Source organism: Columba livia, chromosome 9, assembly GCF_036013475.1.
Source record: "Columba livia isolate bColLiv1 breed racing homer chromosome 9, bColLiv1.pat.W.v2, whole genome shotgun sequence".
Lineage (NCBI taxonomy): Eukaryota > Metazoa > Chordata > Aves > Columbiformes > Columbidae > Columba > Columba livia.
Window position 1 is genome coordinate 8,386,715 of NC_088610.1, and position 22,242 is coordinate 8,408,956.

Genomic DNA, 22,242 nt, shown 5'->3' on the forward strand with positions numbered 1-22,242 from the left:
GGGAGCACAGGCACCCCCAGCCCACGCGCCCACTCGCGCCAGCAGCTCTTGGCATGCGGGGAGTGTGTTCCTGGCAGCCCGGCCCTCTCCCATCTGGTATTTATCTCCTTCCCGAAATCCCTCCTGCTGCGGGGGGGATGCCTGGCTCCGGGGGGAGCACACAGGCCCCACTGCTCACTCTGCAGCTCAGCAGTCATCGTGCTGGCTTGGGGAGGAGGCAAGGCTGAAACACTGGGGGTGGGTGAGGGGAATCCCCCATCCCCAAAATGCATGAGAGTCCCAGGTTTTGCTGGGTGCTCTGGGACACCACAGCTGGCTGCAGGCCCTGAGGAACACATCTGCCCCAAGCAAGCTCCCAGCCCCTGACTGGCAGCGACAGGGGCTGCTGCACCAGGGAGGGGGCATATCATCCCCCCCATCCCCCAATGCTGCTGGCTGGCTGCCAGAAACCCATCAGCATTGCCCCCCCCCCCCCCCCCCCCCCAATTCTGGGTGCCCCAAAGCTGCAGGAGTCGGGAGAGCCCATGGGTTGCCTGGGCAACAGCAGCCAGGCAGTGATGGGGAGCAGTCCAGGAGAGCGGTTGCCATGGAGACTGGAGAAGTGCAATCGTCTTTGCAACAGTCCCGTTTCCCCATCATTTGGGGTTGTATCCTAAGGAGATGCCCCCTGCCTGGGGTTCCCCAGCCCACCACCCACTTGGGCCTCCCTGGGTGGGGAGGGAGGTGGCAGTGCCCCCCACCCCCTGGGGAAAGCCTGCGCTGCCAGCGCATCTCCCCCGGCTTCCCGGCGCGAAGGAAGAGGCGAGGCTGCGCTCTGCTCCTCGGCTTTATCACTCACACACCACCACAAGCTGCTCCTGGCCGGGAGATGGGCAGGAAAGCTGGGCACAGTGGGGAACCCAGGGCTGCGCCCCCTGCTCCAGGAGGAGAGGGGGACACTGCAGAGGCAGGCAGAAGCACATTGTCCCCTTCCCTGGGTGGCAGAGCAGCTGGTGAAGTGACATCCTTCATCGCTGCCAGCCCCTAAGTGCTCCTGCACAGTTTGGGCAGTGGCTTCAGGCACACGGTTTGGGCAAGTGAGGACAATGGTGGCATCAAGATGTGCCACCGTGGTGGCTTTGTGGGGGCTGTGTCCTGCCAACCCTGGTTTTACCCACACTGCCCTCCCCATGCGCTGGAGAAGCCAAACACGAGAAAAATCCTGCCTGGCTTTGCGGGGATCAGGTCTGGGAAGAGGGCACAGGGAACATCCCGGTGTAGGGCTAGGGACTCAGCTCTGCAACTCAGGCACTGCATACATTTCCCCCAAGCCTTCATGTTCAGTGGGGGGGATCCCTCTGGTAGACAAAGTGACGGTCACAAGGCTGTAACTCTGCTTCCCCCTCCCCAAAACAGATGGGGGGCACACAATGACCTTAGTTCCTCTTAATAGGAACCCCTTGGACAGCTGAGATTTCTGCAGGCTCTAGGCTTGGCTCTGTTGACGCTGCCCCTACCTGGAGCCCACCCCTCCCCCAGGTGCTCTCAGGCCTGGTAGAGGGGCACCACGCGGTCGATGGGCCCCCGGCAGATGGGGCAGAGGCGGGCAGGCAAGGCCTGGAAGCAGCGGAAGCAGCAGCAGATGTGGCCGCAGCCCAAGAGGACGCACTCACGAGGCCGCGACAGGCAGATCACACAGGAATCCTCGGGCCCCCCGTCCCCTATCTCCTCACTGTCCGGCTCCTTGTCCTCCTGCTTGAGGCGGCCGCGGCGGTAGGCACGGCACAGGGCGTGCAGGAGGACGGCCAGGCCTGCCGCAGCACACAGCATGGCTGCTCCTTTCCAGAGCCCGCTGACCGACTCCAGCTCTGCCAGCACCGTCTGCCAGTCCCCCAGGCTCAGGAAATACTCGCCGCCCCGGGCTGGCGGCTGGAGGTGCAGGGAGCCGTCGGGGTGCAGGGCCAGCTCCCCGATGCCCGTCAGCCCGGCCCCGACTCGCAGCATTTCTTCTGTCTCCAGAATGCCCTTGGGCTTCTCCCCGCTCAGGTACTGGCCCAGCAGGTCACGGAAGCCGTGGGCCGGCTGCTGGAACCGCTCGTACACTGTTTCCAGGGGCAGGCAGATGGCTCGGAGTGGGCTCTCCACACTCACCTGCGTCACTGCCTCAGTGTCCGGTGAGGCCAGCAAGAAAGGGACGGTGTAGACTTGCTCCGAGAGGACTCGCTCGCTCTCACTCCTGCAAGCAGACAGCACAGCACTGGGATGTGGACAATGTGGAGGAACTCTGAGCCAAGGGTAGGGACTAGAGCCTTTAACCAAGCCACTTTCTGCCTCTCAAATAGCCCCAGGTGACGAGGGTCTGGACCCTCGTCCTTGTCTGCAAACCCACCCCTGCTGTCACCTCCCATTGCTCACCAGCTCCGGGCCAAGCTGTTCCAGATCAGCCGATGCTCTTTCAGCAGCAGTTTCTGGATCACGCCCTGCAGCCCCTCATGGTAATGGCTGGTCAGCGCAGCCTTGGCGGGCAGCACTATGCCTAAGGGCCAAGAAATGCATCACAGCCAAAGGATGAGAGCCCAGCTCCTGTCCCCAGTGCGGGGCCACAGGGTCTCCTTACCTTCCAGGGCAACGTAAGGTAGGCACCTCGCATCAGCTGCAGACACCAGTGCTGGTAAATCATCATTAACGTGGAGCTTTGGGGCCTCCTAGAAGAGCAGGGGCTGAGTATGAACATCGGGAGGGGCAGATGGGCTGGCAGGCAGAGGATGGGTCATGCATGGCTTTGTGGGGATCTCTGGCAGGATATAACCTGTTTGGTCTTAGGCATCGTGATACTGGCAGAGGATGCTGCAGTCATCAGCAACGTGCACCCAAATCAAAGGCTCTGGGCTGGGCACTGTAGGGCAGCAGGGAAGGGACAGTGGGCAGGAGGGAGCACCTGCAGCACAGGACTACCTGTATCTGTGCCGCAACTCTGGCTTTCTTCCTGTACAGATAGTAGAAGAGGCCGGAGAAGGCAATGCTGGAACCCAGACACAGCAGCTCCCCAGGAGTGATGGGCGGCGCGTCCATGGTTCCAGGCTCGGGCAGCACGCCTGCAAGGTGAGCCTGTGGGCTGATGGATGGGGCTGTGTCGGACCAGGGGCAGGGATGACCCAGCACCCCCGTCCCCAGGGCAGGGACACCCCACTGCCTCTGTCCCCAGGGCGCTGCCACCCTCGGGCCAGGCCCGCTCGTGGCCCCGGCTGGAGCAGTTCAGCTCCAGCACCCACAGGTATCTGGCAGCCCCGGCCCGACCCAGCACCCCGTGCCCAGCCAGCGTCCAGAGGCGCCCGTCTCGCCCTGCGCCCAGGACCGGGCCGAGGCCCGGCGCCCGTGACCCAGCCGGGCCCTGCGCCCAGGTCCCGCCTAGGCCCGACACCCCCGATCTGTCCCGGCCCCAGCACCCGGCTCGGCCCCAGCCCCGGCCCCGCCGCTCCGCTCACCCCGGCCCCGCTGCCCCCGTGCCCCTGCGGCCGGAGGCGCCCAGGCCCGGACCCTGGCCCCGCCGCGCTGCCTGCTGGGAAGTGTAGTTTGGGCTCCTCGGCGCGGCGGCCGGGCGAGCGGCGCCGAAACGACATCCCCCAGCGTCCCCGCGCCGGACTACAGCTCCCGTGGGGCCTTGCGCCAGCCGCCCACGGGACTACAACTCCCGGCGGCCTTTGCGCGTCCCCCGTGTCCGCCGGCCCGGGGCGGGGGTGTCGGGGAGCCCGGCGCGGGGCCGGGGCGGCGGCGGGGGCAGGGCAGGCCCCAGGCGCTCTGCGGAGGGGGCTCGGCCACGGCCCAGCCCCAGGGCTGGATGGGGTCACCCGCGGTGTCACCCCCGCCCCCTTGGGTGGCCGTTTGCGGAGGGACCCTCTGGCTGGGGCTGGGCCGGGGCCGTGGGGCTGTCTCAGCCCGCGGCTGCTGGCCCCTGTCACGCCAGCCTCACCCAGACCCACCCTCGGTGTCCACCAGCCACCCTGCTCGGTGCCAGCCGGCAGCGCGACCCCCCCATGCCTGTGGCTGGGGGTCTCCTGTCCCCCCAGCCCCACCCGGGGTGCCGAGGGTCAGTCTGCGGCTGCCGCCCTCCTTCCCTACAGTCTGCTCCTCTCCCTCTCTTCCCCAAGACATCTCACCTCCTGCTCCCCCTCTTGGCTCCGTGGGATTTCTCATTTGCTGCTCCCGTCCCACTGGATGTCTCATCTCCCACACTTCCCCCGGCTTTTGGGTCACTCCCTGCTCCAGCTCCCGTCTCTCCCCCTGCCCTGACACCACAAAGGACTCAGAGCCACTGGAGTCAGTGGAAACTGCTTTTAATAGTTAAATAAATTCAGCGACAGCCACCCACAGCTGAAGGCACCAGAGTCCCTGCTCGCTGGCACCTGCTGGTCCCAGCAGAGGTGGATGGGGAAGCCAAGCCAGATCGGGAAGGGTGAGGGAAGAGCGGAGCTGGGGGACACCCAGTCTCCATCTCCAGCAGGTTGGGGACAGGAGTGGGGGGCTCGGCTCTAATGCTCTCCCTGGGACCCCTCTGGCCTGCCCGCCTGGGAGGGGACGCGGCACTGAGGGAACTGAGCTGTGCCCATCTCTAGCACGTCAGGGTTTGGGGGGCAGAGCTGTGTTTTGGGGGTGCTACGGCTTCTCTGCCAGCCGTGCCTGGCCCCAGGCTGTAAATGGGGCTGCAGCGGGTGCCTGGTGTGTGCTGGGGAGTGGGGCAGAGGTGGGGCGAGGCAGCGGTGTGCAGGGGGGACCGCGATGGAGGGTGACCCGGGGGGTGGCCCTGCTCTCTGCCTGTGGGCCAGCTCAGGCAGCTGGCGAGGGCTGGGGTGGGGGACACAGCAGAGCATCATCCTTTCTGTCCCCAGCACCCTCCCTGTCCCTACCACACCTCACAGTGCTTGCCAGGGTTCATGGGGGAGCCGAGGGGGCAGCCAAAATGTTCCACAAAGTCCCGGGAGTTGCTGAGGGTGCCAATGACGCGGTACTTGTCGGGGCTGTGGGGATCGGTCACCAGCCCTTCATGGGAGCTCTCGGGCGTCCGGACAGAGCACCAGACCTGTTGGAGGTGAAGCAGACTTAGGGATGGGGGGCAGAGCCACCTGGGCTGGATGGGGGGCTGTGGGGAGGCTCTGAGAAGCCAGGGAGGGGTGGGGAACCCACCAGCTTGCCCACCTGTGCGAAGCCCACAAAAAAGAGCTGGTGGTTGGTGAGCCCCAGGGCTGGCAGGCGCTTCTCCTCCCCGTTCTTCTGCAGCCAGGACTTGTATGCCTGCGGGAGGGGCACCCTGAAGCCCAAGAGAGGTACAGATGGGTACGGGGGTCCCTGTCCCCTTGGGACGGTGGCACTCACGTTGTAGGCTGCCTTGAGCCCGCCATTGTCAGCGATGTTCTCGCCCAGCGTCTGCCGGCCATTGACCTTCTCGTGGTGGACGGTGTAGCGGCCGTACTGCTCTGTCATGCATGCTGTCCGGTTCTTGAAGGCCTCGAGGGAGGAGTTCTGCCACCATGGCCGCAGGTTGCCCTCCTTGTCATACTCCCGCCCTGAAGGATCGAGCCGTGGGATGGGACCAGGGGACACCAGCCCCCTGCAAAGCCTCCGCTACAGGGGTTCTGAGCCAGGGTGGGGTGTGCTGGTGACAGCCTCCGGGGACACCAGGGGACCTGGCGCCTTGGGTCCATGCACAAGGGAGATAATGTCCCCCAGGCCCTACTCTGGGTGGGCTCTGGCTGGGGCTCAGCTGTGTGCTTGGGTCCCCAGCCATCCCCTGGTGCATCCCACCATACTAAGCCAAATTTGCCACTCCAAAATCCCCCATTGACCCCATCTCGGCTCCGGGGCTGCAGTGAAGGCGCAAAGCAGAGTGGATGTGAGAGGGACCCATCCCGCGCCCCGTGGAGGAGGAAGAGGAGGATGAGGAGGGGGCCGGGGCTGCAGACACCGTGTCCTCACCAAGCGGATGGAGCGAAAGCTGCACAGAGAAGCCGGGGGGAGGTATCAGCGGGTGTCACCTGGGGAGACAGGATGATAGAAGGGGGAGGTGGCCAGAGGGGCAGGAGCATGCATGATGCAATGGATGGCGTAAGCGGGACCCCCGCAGCACCCCCTCCCCACGCCGAGGGCAGGGGTGGGTGAGGGTCTGGGAGGGGACAGGAAGGCGATGGGGGTCAGGGCCGGTGCTGCCTGCAGGCTCTCACCTTGGTCATCGAACGCGTGCGTCAGCTCGTGCCCCATCACCACACCGATGCCACCGAAATTCAGGGCTCTGTGGGGCCGTGTGAAAGAGATGGGTAAGTGTAGGGGGACGATGTGTTGCAGCCTGTCCCCAGCCTGGACACCCCCTCTGCAGTCTTGGCACCCAGAAGGGCTCTGCTCTGGTTGGCTCCCAGTTGTTGGGGATGCTGGTGGCCCCACAGGGACTTTTCAGGCTGCCTCGGCTGCAGGATGTAAAGCCTTGAGGGACCCTGAAGCCTCTCCAGGGCTTTGTTTCATGACTGTGTGGGGCTCCATAGAGTGCTGGTCCTGATCCAGCCCATGCTCCCCCACCCCCAGAAGATGCCCCCATCCCCATGCCAGGCTCACTTGGGGTGGTTGCGGGCATAGAAGGGAGCCTGCAGGATGCCGGCGGGAAAGACGATCCCATTCTTGGTGGGCAGGTAGTAGGCATTGACAGTCTGCGGGGTCATGCTCCACCTGGGGCAGGGAGGTGGGACAGGGACAGGCAGGGATCTGTCCCCTCTCCCCTCCAGCACCCTCCTGTGCCACCCCCCACCACAGGACCCCTGTGCTGCCCTGCTCAGGGCTGGCACTGCTGGCCCTCTCACCTTGTGACAAAGGGACCCTGTCCCAGGGACAAGCCAGAGCCACCACAGGTGACCTAAAACACCATGCCACCCAACGTGGGGACCTTCCTCCCAGTGAACCAGTGTCACCCAGATCACGTTGGGATAGTGCTGTGACACCGTGCTGGTGTCACATCCTCTGCCCCCCGATCGGACTCTCCCCCTTACTGGTCACGGTTGGGGGGTTTCCGGAGCTGGTCGGCCATCACTTTGGCAGAGAAGTTGTAGAAGTTGAGCATGTTCTGGAAGAAGGAGTCCTCTGAGACCTCGTACTGGTGAGGAAGAGGAGGGATGAGGAGGGGTCCACCATGGTGGTTTCCCCTACCCTGGCCAGGATGCGCTCAGTGCCAGAGTGGCTCCATATAATGCCCTGTCCCAAATAGGGACACTGTCCAACCATGTGGCCCCCCAGGGCCTGGCGTGAGCAGGGACCAGACCCCCTCACTCCCCATGAACTGGGTGCCTCCCTACCCCATCATAGACATCGTCCAGCTCCTTGTTGTCCAGGATGAAGTCGGGGAAGCCGATCATGTCGTAGATGGTGTCTGCCTGCATGGGGAGAGGCCCTGGCAGTGAGGTGGGGTAGGGGGGTTTACCGGGATCGGGGGAGGTCTCCCACCCACTGCCCTCCCCAGGGTCACCTTCTCCTTCGCAGCCTGCCTGGTCTTCTCATCCATCCAGTCCAGCTGGTCCAGGGACACCTCAAAGGCCGCTCGGATCTCACTGATCATCTCCTCAGCCTGGGGAGGGGACAGAATGGAGCCCTCCCTGCCCCCTACAACCACTCAGGCTGGGACAGGGTGGGCAGGATGTGACTTCCCTGGGGCTGGGGGACCTGTTTCCCTGCTCCCACCTTCTAGCCCTGGGATTTGGGGGAAAATGTGGGTTCCCACGAATGGTGATAGGGAGGGGATGGGGGCAGAAGTGTCCTCACAATGGATTTGCTGTCCCGGTCAAAGGTGGCTTTGACAAAGAGGGAGCCCAGGGCAAAGCCCAGCGTGTCGTCTGTGTTGGAGATGCAGGTTTGCCAGCGGGGTGTGCAGGACTGTGGGAGCAAGAGGGGGGTCTGTGAGAACCTCAGCCCCCTCCCCTGTTCCCCCCCTTCCCCCAGCCCAGCTCTGCCCCCTCCCCAGCAGTGAGACATTCAGCAGCTAAACCCCTATCCCAAAAGATGATCCCTGAGTTGCCTCTGCAGCATCCAGGGCTCAGCATCCCAAGGGCAGAGGTGGTCCTGTCTGCTTCAAGGCTGGGGGTGGAGCGGGCTGGTCCCAGGGCCCCCCTTTTACCTTCCTAGTGCCATAGAGTGTCTCCAGCAGCCTCTCTTGGGCTGTCTCGAAGCGCTGGTCCAGACTAGAGGCTGTCTTCTGCACCAGGTTCCAGATCAGGTAGTTGTTCAGGATGCTGCAGGAACACAGAGGTGCCATGGATTGCCATGGGCATGGTCCATGGGGGATGCTCCAGCCACCAGTGAGCCCATAACATGCCTCTGCCGTGGGGGCAGCCCTCAATGGGCCATGGTGGGGACACATGGGTGTCTCACCTCCTGTCCGTGCCGTTGATCAAGTCAGAGACTTGCTGGAGGTAGGTGTCCCCATACACCACCACGGGCTCTGTGTCTGCCAGCTCCAGCGGAGCCAGAGCATAGGACAGGTAATCCAGCCAGTCGATGGCGGGGGCCAAGGCCTGGGGGGACACGGGGATGCAGCATCTGGGTGCTTGGCACAGCTCTGCCCCATCCTGCCTGACATGGGAAGATCCCCCAGGGCAGGGGCTGTGCTCCCTGGGAGGGTCTGAAGGTCACTCGCCACCCCAGATCACTTCTGTGCCCCAAACCCTTCCCGTGGCTCAATGCTGCAGGACAAGGAGGGGACCCCAGGATACCTTCATAAGGGGTGGCAGCTCCCCCCATATCCTAATGACTGGGGGGATGATCACCTAACCCAGCGCATGTCCCAGAACAGATGGGGCTGCCTGCGGCGTCCTGAGGGGCACCAGTGGGCACAGACCCCTCGGTGCACGACTGGACAACCCACCCCTTGCATCCACCGAGGTTTCCCCCAGGCTGTGCTATGTTCTCCCCACCTGCAGCTCAGCGATGCTCATCTTGTGGTAGATTTTCTCGTCGTCCCGTCGTTCAGCCTGGGGCACGGTGATGTTGGCCAGCTGGGTTTCAAAGTCCAGCACCTGCTGCATCTGGAGGCGGGTGGGCTCCGGGGTCCCCCCCAGCAGGGTGCCCAGCTCCACCATGTAGTCCAGGTACGCTGCCAGGACCTGGCAGGACCCCAGACCCTGGCTCAGCCCCAGTCACAGCTCATCCCACCTCCCTGGGGGGCTCAGAGCTACTGCTCGCCCCAGCCTAGGGACCATGCCACCCGCTGGGCAGGGTGTGGGTGCCAGGGGCACCCCAGCGCTGCTTGCACCCCATTGCCATGGGTTTCCCCTGATTGCTGTCAGCAGAGCCCAGCCTCACCCTGTCATTGGCAGTTTTGTTCAGGTAGTAATCTCGGGATGGGAGGAAAAGCCCCGACTGGTCCACCTGGGAGGAGAGAGGAACAGCATGGGCAGCCCAGTGCCCTCCCGGTGCCTGCCACCCCTTAGTGCCAAGGTGCCAACCTGGATGACATTGCTGTTGGAACTCTTGGAGTCTGCACCCACGTACACCGTGAAGAAAGGGGTTGCTCGGTATGTGCCTGACACCATCTTGAGGACCTCCATGAAGCTGGTCTGGTTCCAGGAGCCAGTGACATTCCACCCTCCAATCTGCTGGGAGATGGACCCGGTACCTCAAGGAGGGATGGGGTCTGTCCCCAAGGGCTGCCCGCACCCCAGAAACATGAAGAGCTGAGTGGGAAACGCACCGGGCTGAGCCCTGACAGCTCAGCTCATGTGTGGATGGCTGCCCACCTTATCAATGAGCTCCATGAGGGGCTGGGAGCCCAGCTCCTCTATCCTTTGCTCCTTGAGGCAGGACAGGTAGTACCGCTGTGTCTTCCGCTCCGCCTCGCTGCTGGAGTTGAAGGTGGCATTCTCTGCAGGAGGCTGCAGGTCAGCCCCAGGGACACAGGGGCTCTGCCTGCCTGCACCTGGAGGTCACCCCCAGTGGCCCTGACCCCCCCGGTGCACACCTAGGAGATGCTTCATGATGGCCTGGTTCTGGTCCCAGATGCTGTTGAAGGTGCTCCACTTGGAGCGCCCGTTGGGCAGGGGGTTCCTCTTGATCCAGCCCCCACATGAATACTGGTAGAAGTCCTGGCACGGGTCTGTCTCCACATCCAGGGCCTCCAGGATCTTGCTGGCCACCCGGATGCAGGCGTCCGTCAGGCACATGCTGTGCGAGGGGTCTGGTACGGAAGGCACACCCAAGGCTTTGTGTGTGTACTGGGGGAAACTGAGGCACGGCCAAGCCCTGGGCAGGGCAGAGCACCCGCAGCAGGAGCCCCACGCTGACCTGTCCCTCCCCATCCTGCCCTTTCCCCCCTGGGTTTGGGGACACCACAGCCACCCAGCAGGGCCATGTGGCCCCTCCCTACCTCTGTGGTACTGGATGGCCAGGGCGACGACGGCGATGCCGAGCAGCAGGGCCAGGGAGACGGCGATGGCACAGAGCACCAGCTCCAGCTGGCTGCGCGAGGCCAGGCGGCTCAGCAGCGGCCCCGGCCCCTTCCGAAACCCCACCTGGGCAGGAGCAGGACCTGCCATCGCACCGCGCGGGGGACTGAACCTCACTGCTCCCCCTACCCCACTGCTCCCTGGTGCCCGGTTCAGCTGTGTGATGAGGTGGGACTGGAGCATCCCCCGGGAGGTGCCCAGGGCACCAGCCCCAGCAAGCCTGTGGTGGGTGCTGGCAACCCCCAAGCCACAAGGAGGGAGAATGGCCCAGGCACAATCTCTGCTGCATTTTGGCTGCCTCCCAGCATGTCCCTGGGGACAGCCAGGGCTGGCTTGGCTCCCAGCCCTGCTCCTGCTGCCCACCCAGCTGCGGGCAGGCTCTGGCTGTGGGTGAGGAGGGGGGCCAGGGATGATGCAAGGAGGAAGATGGAAGGGCCGGCGCAGACCTCACCTCCACACTGTCAGGAGAGGCACTTCCATCCACCGCTGGCTCCAGCCCCTCATCGTCCTGCAGCGTGGCACGCTTGTAGTCAGGCATCTGCCGAGGGAGGAAGCGGGCTGGAATGGGGGTGCGGGGAGTGCCCCCTGACCCGCCACCCCCTCCAGCTCTTACAGCAAGGGCAGGTGCCCACTTGATGGGTGCACGGGGGGCTGGGGCAGCCCCTGACTCCCCTCACTGTGCGTGGGCCTCCCCCAGGGGCTGTCCCCAGCACTGGGTGGCCCCAGGAAGCACGGGGAGAGCTGCTGGTGGGGGCCTTGGGGGTTCACGCCGGAGCATCCCTCTACGTCACCATGGCAGCCATGGCATCAGCCCTGCTGACAGGTGCCACATCGCCACGGAGACGTGGTCCTCGTTGCCTGGCAACCATTGCCTAGTGCTGCTGCCTCACCCCTCCTCCCCTGCCTGGAACTTTCCATGCAGATGTGCACCGGTCTGAAACATCTGGAAGCATCTCCCACCCCACCCTGGTCCCAGGGGTGCCCAGGATGCAGAGCTGAGCCTGTGCAGGCAGACCACGTGCAGGCAGAGAGGGCACTATGGGAGATGCTGGCTGGCAGGACAGAACCCCCTCGCTCCCAGCCTTGCAGGGCAGCCTGGGAAGGGCTACTTGCATCAACCCGGCTATGAGAGCTGCTGAGGACTCAGCCAGGAGGGAAGTGGTGGAGCTGAGCCAGCAGCTTTGGAGAGGGGGATGAGCTGGAGGAAAAAGCTGGAGGCTTTGGTGGAAGAGAATCAGCAATGCTGCTGATTGCAAGTCATCATTAGGCTTCAGAGTTAATGCCTGGGTGGGTTGCAGCTCACCCTCCTGTCCATGCTGCTGACTAAGGTGGATGCCCCGGAGCTGCCTGCGGGGCTGGTGTTGGGGGCCAGGAAGGAGCCGGGGCATGAAGGAGGATGAGCAGGGGGTGAAGCAGAGCAAGTGCCCCATGCTTGGCTCTGCCCACTGCCATCCCTCTGGGGCAGGGGGAGCTTTGCCAAGAGCTGCCATGGCAGGAGGGCATGGAGCTGGGATTGACAGCTGGCTGGAGCCCCCAACTGGGGCGGGTTCCTGGGAACCACTGATATTGGGAGGAACAGCTCAGCATCCTGTGGGAGCTCAGCCTGGCAGGCCCCCCACCGTCTCGGCTCCCCCACCACACTCCCGTCCTCTCCAGGGTGGTCCTTGTCCTCCTGGGCACCAGCCAGCAGCACACCTTCCCTGGCACCTCCTGGCTCCCCAAAACAGGACCTGGTCCCGAGGCTCCTCCTGCACCCTCTGTGGGGGTGAGACCCGTAGGGACTGGGGCCCCTGCTCCCTCCAGGGGTGCTGCCTTGGGGGACACCCTATGAGCAGCATCACTGTATCCCAGGTGGGCTCCATGCTGCAGCAGAGCAGGTTCTGTGGGGTCATCCCCAAGCTGCCCCACCTCCCTCTGCCCGACCCCAGGCAGGGGTTTGGGGGGGGCTCTTCCTCCACCTTCTCCCTGTTCCGTGGGGGACGGGGACCCTCCAGCCACGCAGTTCCCCCAGGCCTGGCCCCACGCAGCCCCCTGCATCCCCCAGGCACTCGCCCCCCGGACTGCCCCAGCCCCCTTCCTCCCGCAGGCTCCTTCCAGCTCCTTGAGCCCTCCAGCCCCCAGGTTCTTCTCTGTCCCCCGAGCCGGTACCCACGTCTCCCCCTCCTCCTGCCCCACTCCCCACCCGTTGACCCTGCCTGGTCCCCCCGCCTCGAGCCACTGCCCCGGACACTCACAGCGTGTCCGAGCTCCTGGAGGGCCACGTTCATCCTGGCCATCCCGGGCCGCCTCCCGCTTAGCTCCGCTCCTTGCCCGGGCCGCGCCGGGCCCCCGCCGCCGCCGCAGCGCCGCCTGCCTCCGCCGCCGCCATGGTCCGCACCGGGCGCCGCGCCGCCGCCGGGACCGGGACCGGGACTGGGCAGGGATGGGGCCTCACCGGAGGGATGGAGCAGCGGCGGCTGGTACCGGCTGGGCGCGGCCCGCGGGCACCGGGCGGGCGCGGCTGGGGCCGGCGCCTCGGGGGGTGGCTGGAGCGGGGACACCAGTGCCCAGCCCGGTCGTACGGCTCCGCTCCGCTCCACCCGACCCCGCCGCCAAGGTGACCGCCGTGTGCGCGGGAGGAGCCCCGCACCGGCAACACACGGGAGCAGCACAGGCACCTGCACCGTCGCCAGTGAGGGAGGTGCACCGGCACCAGCACTCGGACAGACACCGGTATGGGCAGCAGCACCGGGCTTACAGCCGAACACTCGCCACGGGCACCGGCACGCTGACATGTACCGGCACTGGGCTTCAGCACCCGGGGAGGCACACCAGCATAGCACCGGGTACCGGCACTGGCAGCGGAGTGGTAATGGGGCACAGCTACAGCAGCCCAGCCCGCCCCTGACCAGGCACATGCCCAAGCAGATGCACACACATTCACTGACACCTCTCCCAGATACACCGAGGCATCCCGAGGTCACCCACAGACCTGTGCCACTGCACTCGGGTGACACAGTCACACACACACAGGTGTGCACAGCCGAGGTCACTGCAGTGGTGAGTGAGGTGGAGGCCCTGGCTGTATCCACAGCCTCACACCCAGCCCTGACACCTCCCAGTTCTCTGTGACTGCCTGCCCAGGATGTAGTGTCACCACATTTCACTCGCCCGGTGCCCCGGGTGGTGCCAGGGGAGAACAGTGGCTTGTGGGGGTGTCTGGGTGCAGGTATTCAGGTAGGGTCCCCGCTACCCTCCAGGGTGCAAGGCACAGGGTGGCTGTGTGGCTGCCCGGGTGTGTGCAGCAGTCACACCTTGAAGAAATGTCGGTGGGTTGATGCCTCGGACTGCACCCGCTGCCCGGGGGTTCCCCAGCACGCACAGCCCGGGGTGCTGCCCGGGGAGGAGAGGGGAGGTGCCCCCCAGGGTGCCCGGTCGGGCTGGGCGAGGCCCAGGGTACCACCTGCCCAAAACGCGGGGCTCGGGGTACAGCCTGGCACGTATGTGCGAGGGGGTATTTGTGTGTGTGTGGTGTGTGTGCACACGGGTGAAGGGGCACTGGGGTGCCCACGGGTGCCCGTGGTGCGTCGGCTCCCCACCGAGCCCGTCTGCCCCAGGCAAAGCCGCGTCACTTGCCCGCTCCTCACCGGTGCCCCGTGGCAGAGCTCCGGGTCCCCAGCAGTGCCGGAGCGCCGGGTCCCCAGCAGCGCCGGAGCGCCGTGTCCCCGGCAGCGCCGGAGCTCAGGTCCCCGGCAGCGCCGGAGCACCGGTGCCCGGCAGTGCGGGAGCTCCGGTCCCCAGCAGTGCCGGAGCGCCGGGCCGTGCGCTCCCGCTCCCTCCGCTCGGTGCTGCATGGCGCGGCCGCACGTGGGACCGCCCCGCCCCGCCCCGCCTCCGGCCCCGCCCATCGCCACGCCCCCGGCGCGCAGTGGTGTCGTCACGGCGGCGCCGGGCGGTGATTGGCGGTGGGTGCGGCGGTGCGCAGGCGCAGAGCGGCGGGTGCGCGGCGGAGCAGCCATGGACGCGGGCGGCGGCGGCGGGCAGAGCCGGGTGCAGGGTGGCCCAGGGTCGGGCGGCGAGGAGAAGCCCACGCCGCCATGGGGCCGGGACCGCCGGGAGCCGCCTGCGGGGCCCGAGAAGGAGCAGGAGCTGGTGAGCGCCGCCGCTCCGGGGCAGCAGCTGAGTCACGGCCCGGCCGGGCCCGCGTCACCGGTGGGGCGGGACGTCATCCCACGTCACGGGGGCAGCCGGCACCCCTCTGGGGGAGCCTGTGACGTCGCCGGGGCTCCCTCCGTTGGAGGCGCGTGACGTCACCAGCGCGAGGGGGCTCTCTGTGGAGGGGGCTGTGACGTCACCCAGACGAGGGTATCCCTGCGGAGGTGGGCTGTGACGTCACGGGCTGCCCACATGACGCAGCAGGAGGCTCCCTGCCCTGGCGGGGAGCGGTGGGGCGGGGGCTCCGGGGTGTGTTGTCACTGCGTGGGGGGAGCCGGGGGGAGCAGGGCATGCGTGTGACGGGGACCATGGAGGGGTCCCTTCTGTTGGCACAGGGGTGGCCGTGGCTCCTCATGGGCTGTGGGGATTGGCCTTGGGCCAGTGGGCTGCTGTCCCCGCCATGCCCCTCTCTGTGGAGGTGTTTCTGTATGTGGTGGGGGAGGCACTTCTTACCCTGTGGGAAGGCGCAGTTTGTTCAGGGGCTGGCCCCCAGTCCTAGGGGCCCTAACCCCCGGCAGCACTGGGGCAGGATGGTGCCCCAGAGAGAAGGGCGGTCATTGTGTTCTGGCCCCCCCGCAGCTTGGGGTGATATCTCCATCCCTGTCACACTGGGGATGCCTGTGCTGGGTGCCATCAGCTATGCTTCCTCCTGTGTGTTTTGGCAGTCAGAGGAAGACAAGCAGCTGCAGGATGAGCTGGAGATGCTGGTGGAGCGCCTGGGGGTAAGTCTGTGCTGTACCCAGCTTACGGTTGTTCCTTGCGCAGTGGAGGTGGTGTGTCTCATGTTGAACGGGGCCCCTCGTTGTCCTCTGTTGTCTGTCCTCGAGCCCTGCTGCTTGTCTGACTGCTGCTTCCCTCTCATGTGGGTGGCTTTCTGCTGTTTCTTTGCACCCAGTGCTGGGGCTGAAAGAGGCAGCCCAGGCTGCTCTGCTCAGAGCCATGGCTGTGTTTGAGGAGGGCTGGTGGCGTGGTGGCACGGGAACCAGCCCCCTGCTCCCTGACAGGCAACTTCCCATTGCAGGAGAAAGACACGTCTCTATATCGCCCGGCCTTGGAGGAGCTGCGGAGGCAGATCCGCTCTTCCACCACCTCCATGACCTCTGTTCCCAAACCCCTCAAGTTCCTACGGCCCCATTACGGAAAGCTGAAGGAGATCTATGAGAACATGGCTCCAGGAGAGAACAAGGTAACAGCTCTTGGCCCCACCATCCCATATGGCTGGGGGGATGGTAGGCAGGTGATCACAGACCCTCTGGACCCCATGGTCCAACATCCGCCTCTGTGACTTGCTCTGGTGGATTGTAACTTGCCAGGGCCTGTGACAGCTTGTGGGCACAGGGAGGGCGTTGCGTCCCTGGCTGCTCGTGCTGCCCCGTGCCCGACGTGTGTCTGGACCTCCGCACTCTTTTCCCAGCGCTTTGCGGCAGACATAATTTCTGTTCTGGCCATGACCATGAGCGGGGAGCGCGAGTGCCTGAAGTACCGGCTGGTGGGCTCCCAGGAGGAGCTGGCGTCTTGGGGGCATGAATACGTCAGGTAAGCCTGAGCAAGGGCAGGGCTTGGGCAAGGACAAGGGCTTGGGGGGAGTTCCCCAGAGCGGTTCAGCTCTAGCCCACCTGGGAGGTGTCCTGACTTGCTGGGCTTGTGCTCAACTGCCCTTGTCATGTCTGCAGGTATCACCTCATTCTCTCTCCACAGTGGTTTGCTAGCTACAGAGATCTTGCTGCCATGGCCGCTGTAATCTCTGCTCTTAACCCTCTTCTAGGCCCTGGCAGCAGCTGCTCCCCATCCTTGGGGCTGGGTGAAGTGGGTTTGTGTAGTGGTGATGACCCTTTGTCCCCACAGGCACCTGGCAGGGGAGGTTGCCAAGGAGTGGCAGGAGATTGATGAGGCTGACAAGGCTCAGAGGGACACGCTCCTCACCCTGGTCAAGGAGATTGTCCCCTACAACATGGCCCACAATGCAGAGCATGAAGCCTGTGACCTGCTCATGGAGATTGAGCAGATGGACATGCTGGAGAAGTACATTGATGACAACGCCTACTCCAAAGTTTGCCTCTACCTGACCAGGTGAGGGACCTTGGCAGGGTGAGGCACTTCCAGGGTGAGGGGTCTGGTCCTTGGTAGGCTGAGGTTGCATGATGTGGTTGTCACCCTCGTGTCTGTCTCCTCCTCAAAGCTGTGTAAGCTATGTCCCAGAACCCGAGAACTCGGCTCTCCTGCGCTGCGCCCTGGGCATCTTCCGCAAGTTCAGCCGCTACCCTGAAGCTTTGCGCCTGGCTCTGATGCTCAATGACATGGAGCTGGTGGAGGACATCTTCACATCCTGCAAAGATGTGTAAGTGGAGATTTGTTCCTCACCCTCTGGAGCGTTTGCCCATTGTGGTGGGGCCTGGCTCCCTGTCTGGGCAGAGTTGTGTTGGATTCTGCTGCCACAGAGGTGTCTGGGTGTTTGGACTGAGACTCTTGTACCTGAAATTGAGATGGGCAAGAGCAGGTCATCTCTGGGCTGCTCTTGTGTGCCTCTAGAGTAGGGCAGGTGGCTCACTGTTTGGTGAACGTGTTTGTGCTGGGGCTGGCTGGGGTCTAGGCACTTGTGAAACCTCTCTGCTCTGCGCAGAGTTGTCCAGAAGCAGATGGCCTTTATGCTGGGTCGCCATGGGGTCTTCCTGGAGCTGAATGAGGATGTGGAGGAGTATGAGGACCTGACTGAGATCATGTCCAATGTCCAGCTCAACAGCAACTTCCTGGCCTTGGCCAGAGAGGTGAGTGTCCCAGCTGGGAAAAGAGCCCTGGGCTGCCTCTGGCTGTGGCCTGGTAAGATTTGGGAAGGGATACTTTGTCCCTACGAGCTTGGCCAGGTGCTACCTGGAGAGGTTGCCCTGGTAGGGCAGCTGCCCTGGGGTGTGCTGCCTGAGAGAGAACTCTCTTGTCTCTACAGCTGGACATCATGGAGCCCAAAGTGCCAGATGATATTTACAAAACCCACCTGGAAAATAACCGTAAGGGCTCATCTTGCTGTCTCTGTCATTCCTTCTGAGGGGAGCTCCTGGGGCTGCAATGCACCGTAGGGCTAGCGCAGTCAGCTGTGTATCCTGGGGTGGGCAGACAACCTGCCTGTGGTCTCTGACCTGGTGTGGAGCAGACCCAGATACCTGACATGGATTTGGCCTTCTTGCTGCTGGTAGTGGGACAGGTCCTCATGTCCCCGTGGCAAGGGACAGCTGTGTGCTGGAGGGCTGGCAGGGCTGCTTGGGCTACCTGGCTCACCCCAACATCGTTCCCCAGGGTTCGGGGGGAGTGGTTCCCAAGTGGACTCAGCCCGGATGAATTTGGCTTCCTCCTTTGTGAATGGCTTTGTGAATGCTGCGTTTGGACAGGACAAGCTGCTGACAGATGATGGCAACAAATGGTTGTACAAGAACAAGGACCATGGTGAGGGAGCTGGCTGGGCAGGGGCTGAAGGTGTTCCTAGGCCTGGGGTCACTTCCCTGTCCCTTTTCGGGGGCTGCAGGGCATGCCTGCTGCTGGGCTGCCCTGTGTCCCTGGCCACCACCTGCCCCAGGCAGGGCACTTTGATTTGGGGCTGACATGGGCTCTTCATCCCTGAAACCGCAGGGATGCTGAGTGCTGCAGCCTCGCTGGGCACGATACTGCTGTGGGACGTGGACGGGGGACTCACACAGATCGACAAGTACCTGTACTCCTCGGAAGATTACATCAAGGTTGGTGGCACTGATCCCCGCATGGGCTCTGCAGCTGCCTGGTGCAGCCCTCCTCCTGATGGGTGCGTGGCTGGCTCGAGGGTAGTTGTCTTTGCCTTGGTCTGCTGTGCGGCTCAGTTCCTGCCCAGAGAGGGGTTGGATGCCCCATGTCCCAGGTTTTTGAGCAGCTCAGAACAAGGTGGGGAGCTCTTGGGGACTTCTGAGGCACCTTTGGGGTCCCCTTGTCACAGAGCTACGAGCTTTGGACAGCTTGGCTGGATCTAGTGTGATGTTGCTCACTTGGTACCACCTTGCCCATTCTGGGGAGTAGGTGCAATACGTGGGGTGACGTTAGTCACTGGCTGGCAGAGAGCCTTGTGTGTTGGTGGCTGGTGCGTGACAGTGCCTCTGCCTTGCAGTCGGGAGCCCTCCTGGCCTGTGGCATCGTCAACTCAGGGGTGAGGAATGAGTGTGACCCTGCCCTGGCCCTCTTGTCCGACTATGTCCTCCACAACAGCAACACCATGAGGATTGGAGCCATTTTTGGGTAAGGGCCTAACCCCAGCCTTTCCTGGGCTGTGCAGTGTGGTTCAGCTCCCCCATCACGGTCTCCTGGACTTTCCGCAGGCTGGGGCTGGCATACGCGGGCTCCAACCGTGAGGATGTCCTGACTTTGCTGCTACCTGTGATGGGAGAACCCAAGTCCAGCATGGAGGTAGGGAGCAAGGCAGGGTTTGCCTGGGGTTCCTGCTTCCCCACCTATACCCCAACAGCTCCTGGGGATGCAGGGGCTGTCCTGCAGCTGTTTTGGTCTGTGGGAGCAGGGCTGCATGTCCCTGCCGAACGTTGTGCTGTGCCAGAAGAACACAACCCTGTTTGGGGGCCAGCTGTGGGACAGTGCGTTGTGCGCTGTCCCCACATGCAGCGCGTCTCCTTCTCTCCTTCACCAGGTGGCTGGTGTGACCGCCCTGGCCTGCGGGATGATATCGGTGGGCTCCTGCAATGGGGATGTCACTTCAACCATCCTCCAGACTATCATGGAGAAATCGGAGACAGAGTTGAAGGACACGTACGCCCGGTGGCTGCCGCTCGGCCTGGGCTTGAACCACCTGGGTAAGGCTGGGCAGTGCCAGCACCTCATGGGTTGGGAGATGGGGTGAGGGTATCCCTCTGCTGCTGTGCTCTAACCATGGCACGTTCCCTGGCAGGGAAGGGAGAGGCGATTGAGGCCATCTTGGCAGCGCTGGAGGTGGTGTCAGAGCCGTTCCGCAGCTTTGCCAACACACTGGTGGACATCTGCGCCTATGCGGGTGAGTTGGGCTGATAAGGCAGGAGAGGCAGGAGCAGGTCCTGGGCCTTTCTTCTGCTGAGCCTGGCCCTCTGCTCTCCCCCCAGGTTCAGGGAATGTCCTGAAGGTGCAACAGCTCCTGCACATCTGCAGTGAGCACTTTGACTCCAAGGAGAAAGAGGAGGATAAGGACAAAAAGGACAAGAAGGAGAAGGAGAAGAAAGAGAGCTCAGCTGACATGGGGGCTCACCAGGTAGGGAAATTCAGGCTGGGACCCGTGTCCCAGGTGCATAACCTGGCTTTGGTGTGGTCCCTAAGCCACTTGCAGGATCAGAGCTGGAGGAGAATGGCCCCCAGCAGCATCCTTTGCTCCCCCTGTCCCCCTGGGCTCAGGGTGGGTGCAGGGGCCATGCGGACTTGGGTTTTAGGCTGGGTGCTCCCTGCCTGACACTCAGTGCCTGTGTCCCTGCAGGGCGTAGCAGTGCTGGGGATTGCACTCATTGCCATGGGTGAGGAGATTGGTGCTGAGATGGCCCTGCGCACATTTGGACACCTGGTGAGTGATAGTGTGGGGGACAGCACAGAGCTGGGAAAAGACCCAGGAATAGAGGCTGGGTCTTGCCTCACATCTCTGTAGACCTCATTGCCCTTAAGCTGAGTCTAACACCCACCTCCCCTCTGTGCAGCTGCGGTACGGGGAGCCCACCCTCCGCCGCGCCGTGCCCCTGGCCCTGGCTCTGATCTCTGTCTCCAACCCCCGGCTCAACATCCTTGACACCCTCAGCAAGTTCTCCCACGATGCTGACCCTGAGGTCTCCTACAACTCCATCTTTGCCATGGGCATGGTGGGCAGCGGTGAGCCTGGGGGACAGCCCGGTTTGGGACTCATGCTGGGGTGAAAGTGAAAGACTTGAGCCATGTACCCCACTCTTTGTCTGTACCCCCTCTTCCCCAGGTACCAACAATGCCCGGCTGGCAGCGATGCTGCGGCAGCTTGCCCAGTACCATGCCAAGGACCCCAACAACCTCTTCATGGTGCGGTTAGCCCAGGTGCTGATCCTGCGCTCGTGGTGGGGAAGGGGCAGGTTGGAGTCCTAGCCCTGCGTGGGAGTGGGCAGTGGTGGCCTGGGGGTGTCACCATCTTGCTGGGCAGGGCTGGGGATCCCAGGTGTTACCCCACCACACTCTCATCTGTTTTCTCTGCTGCCCCAGGGCCTGACCCACCTGGGCAAAGGGACACTCACCCTGTGCCCGTACCACAGCGATCGTCAGCTCATGAGCCAGGTGGCTGTGGCTGGGCTGCTGACCGTCCTCGTGTCCTTCCTGGATGTGCGCAACAGTGAGTATTAGGGGCTTGCCGCCCCAGCACCCCTCTGTCTTGTGGGGTGGACATTGCTCAGCCCCTTCTGTCTCCCCTCCAGTTATCCTGGGCAAGTCCCACTATGTTCTCTACGGCCTCGTTGCTGCCATGCAGCCCCGCATGCTGGTCACCTTCGACGAGGAGCTGCGACCTCTGCCTGTGTCGGTTCGGGTGGGACAGGTAAGGGGCAGCCAGAGCTGAGGCTGGGGTACTCTGGTGTCCCTATCTGCCCTCTGCATTTACCTCGCTCTTCTCTTGCAGGCTGTGGACGTGGTGGGCCAGGCGGGCAAGCCCAAAACCATCACTGGTTTCCAGACACACACAACACCGGTGCTGCTGGCGCACGGGGAGCGGGCAGAGCTGGCCACGGAGGAGCACGTGCCTGTGACGCCCATCCTGGAGGGATTTGTTATTCTACGCAAGAACCCCAACTACGATGTTTGAGCTGAGGGGAGGGGGATGGGGGGTGGGTAGGTGGTTTGGGTGGAGGGGGGAAAAAAATTGTTTGTTTTTGTTACTGAGAGTCAAGGAAATAAACGGTGCGGAGAGTCCAGTGCTGCTGTGCCCTCCTCGTGCCGGCGGTGCAGACTGGGCTCTGACCCCTCGAGGGTCCCTGCTGCCAGTGGGGGCCGGGCACAGGGCAGACCCTGAGAAGCGGGGGGTGAACAGGGCTGTGGGGAGCCAAGGGTGCTCCCCCGCCTGGCACAGCACTGTGTGACGCCCCTCCGCGCCGTGCTGGCACCCGTGCCGTCCCTAGCTGGGACTGCTCCCTGGGTGGGGACTCCCCGGGCTCTGCTGGGGTTCATGCTGCTCGGGAGCCGGGTTAAAATCGGTCTCGGGGGAGGTGGAGGCCGCGGGGGAACCAATTTTAGAAAAGACAAGAAAACCCTGTCCTGTTTCCAACCCGGCAGTGTCTGCGCCTTGCCCGGCTGGGGGGGCAGGGGCTGTGCCCGGGTGCTGGATGGAGGCTGGGATGGGCGCGGGTGGGCGCCACGGGGTGTGGGGTGGTACAGGGCAGGGGCAGGGTGCCGTGTCCGGTGGGGTGCAGCGTGGGGCCACGTTCCCCGTGGGTGCCGGGGGGGCGCTGGAAGGTGCGAGTCCCGGGTGGGTGCCGGGTGGCGCCGGTTCCGGTGCCGGGTGCGGCGTCGCGCCACGTGCTCCCGCACGGGCTGTGCGGGGGCGGGCCGGCGCGGTAGGCGTGTCCAGCCCGGAGGTGCGGAGGGGGCGCTCCCCTCCCCGCCCCGTCAC

General features: G+C 64.1%; 3 protein-coding genes across 15 annotated transcripts; 1 reads left to right on the forward strand and 2 right to left on the reverse strand.

Annotated features, from left to right (window-relative positions):
- Positions 1 to 808: 808 nt before the first annotated feature.
- LOC102094308 (mitochondrial ubiquitin ligase activator of nfkb 1-A) lies at positions 809 to 4,257 on the reverse strand. 3 transcript variants are annotated; one of them, XM_065073721.1, is made up of 5 exons: positions 4,137 to 4,257; positions 2,935 to 3,074; positions 2,597 to 2,684; positions 2,395 to 2,515; positions 809 to 2,215 (listed from the first exon to the last, which is right to left on the reverse strand). In XM_065073721.1, the coding sequence occupies exons 1-5, from the start codon at positions 4,201 to 4,203 to the stop codon at positions 1,525 to 1,527; spliced, it is 1,107 nt and encodes a 368-aa protein (XP_064929793.1). In that variant the 5' UTR covers positions 4,204 to 4,257; the 3' UTR covers positions 809 to 1,524. The 3 variants fall into 3 exon arrangements, with proteins under 3 accessions (XP_064929793.1, XP_064929795.1, XP_064929794.1); XM_065073723.1 differs by lacking the exon at positions 4,137 to 4,257 and adding an exon at positions 3,465 to 3,621; XM_065073722.1 differs by lacking the exon at positions 4,137 to 4,257 and adding an exon at positions 3,465 to 3,620 and having other exon boundaries at positions 2,935 to 3,094.
- Positions 4,258 to 4,297: 40 nt separating this feature from the next.
- On the reverse strand, positions 4,298 to 13,594 carry ECE2 (endothelin converting enzyme 2). 11 transcript variants are annotated; one of them, XM_065073704.1, is made up of 19 exons: positions 12,683 to 13,539; positions 10,900 to 10,986; positions 10,370 to 10,461; positions 9,965 to 10,180; positions 9,744 to 9,843; positions 9,453 to 9,602; positions 9,310 to 9,375; positions 8,922 to 9,110; positions 8,380 to 8,522; positions 8,126 to 8,240; positions 7,774 to 7,884; positions 7,481 to 7,579; positions 7,311 to 7,388; positions 7,008 to 7,111; positions 6,580 to 6,690; positions 6,195 to 6,262; positions 5,350 to 5,540; positions 5,173 to 5,268; positions 4,298 to 5,056 (listed from the first exon to the last, which is right to left on the reverse strand). In XM_065073704.1, exons 1-19 carry the CDS (start codon positions 13,343 to 13,345, stop codon positions 4,880 to 4,882), a joined length of 2,856 nt encoding a protein of 951 aa, XP_064929776.1. In that variant the 5' UTR covers positions 13,346 to 13,539; the 3' UTR covers positions 4,298 to 4,879. The 11 variants fall into 11 exon arrangements, 9 of the variants coding, with proteins under 9 accessions (XP_064929776.1, XP_064929777.1, XP_064929774.1 ...); XM_065073705.1 differs by having other exon boundaries at positions 9,453 to 9,599; positions 12,683 to 13,532; XM_065073702.1 differs by having other exon boundaries at positions 9,744 to 9,868; positions 10,370 to 10,514; positions 12,683 to 13,523.
- Positions 13,595 to 14,389: 795 nt separating this feature from the next.
- On the forward strand, positions 14,390 to 21,547 carry PSMD2 (proteasome 26S subunit ubiquitin receptor, non-ATPase 2). Its single transcript, XM_065073716.1, has 21 exons — positions 14,390 to 14,579; positions 15,308 to 15,364; positions 15,664 to 15,828; positions 16,057 to 16,178; positions 16,488 to 16,712; positions 16,822 to 16,980; positions 17,263 to 17,407; positions 17,584 to 17,644; positions 17,931 to 18,077; positions 18,261 to 18,367; positions 18,766 to 18,893; positions 18,974 to 19,061; positions 19,297 to 19,459; positions 19,555 to 19,656; positions 19,742 to 19,887; positions 20,107 to 20,190; positions 20,321 to 20,489; positions 20,590 to 20,684; positions 20,847 to 20,973; positions 21,056 to 21,174; positions 21,256 to 21,547. The coding sequence occupies exons 1-21, from the start codon at positions 14,445 to 14,447 to the stop codon at positions 21,436 to 21,438; spliced, it is 2,727 nt and encodes a 908-aa protein (XP_064929788.1). The 5' UTR covers positions 14,390 to 14,444; the 3' UTR covers positions 21,439 to 21,547.
- The last annotated feature ends 695 nt before the right edge of the window (positions 21,548 to 22,242 follow it).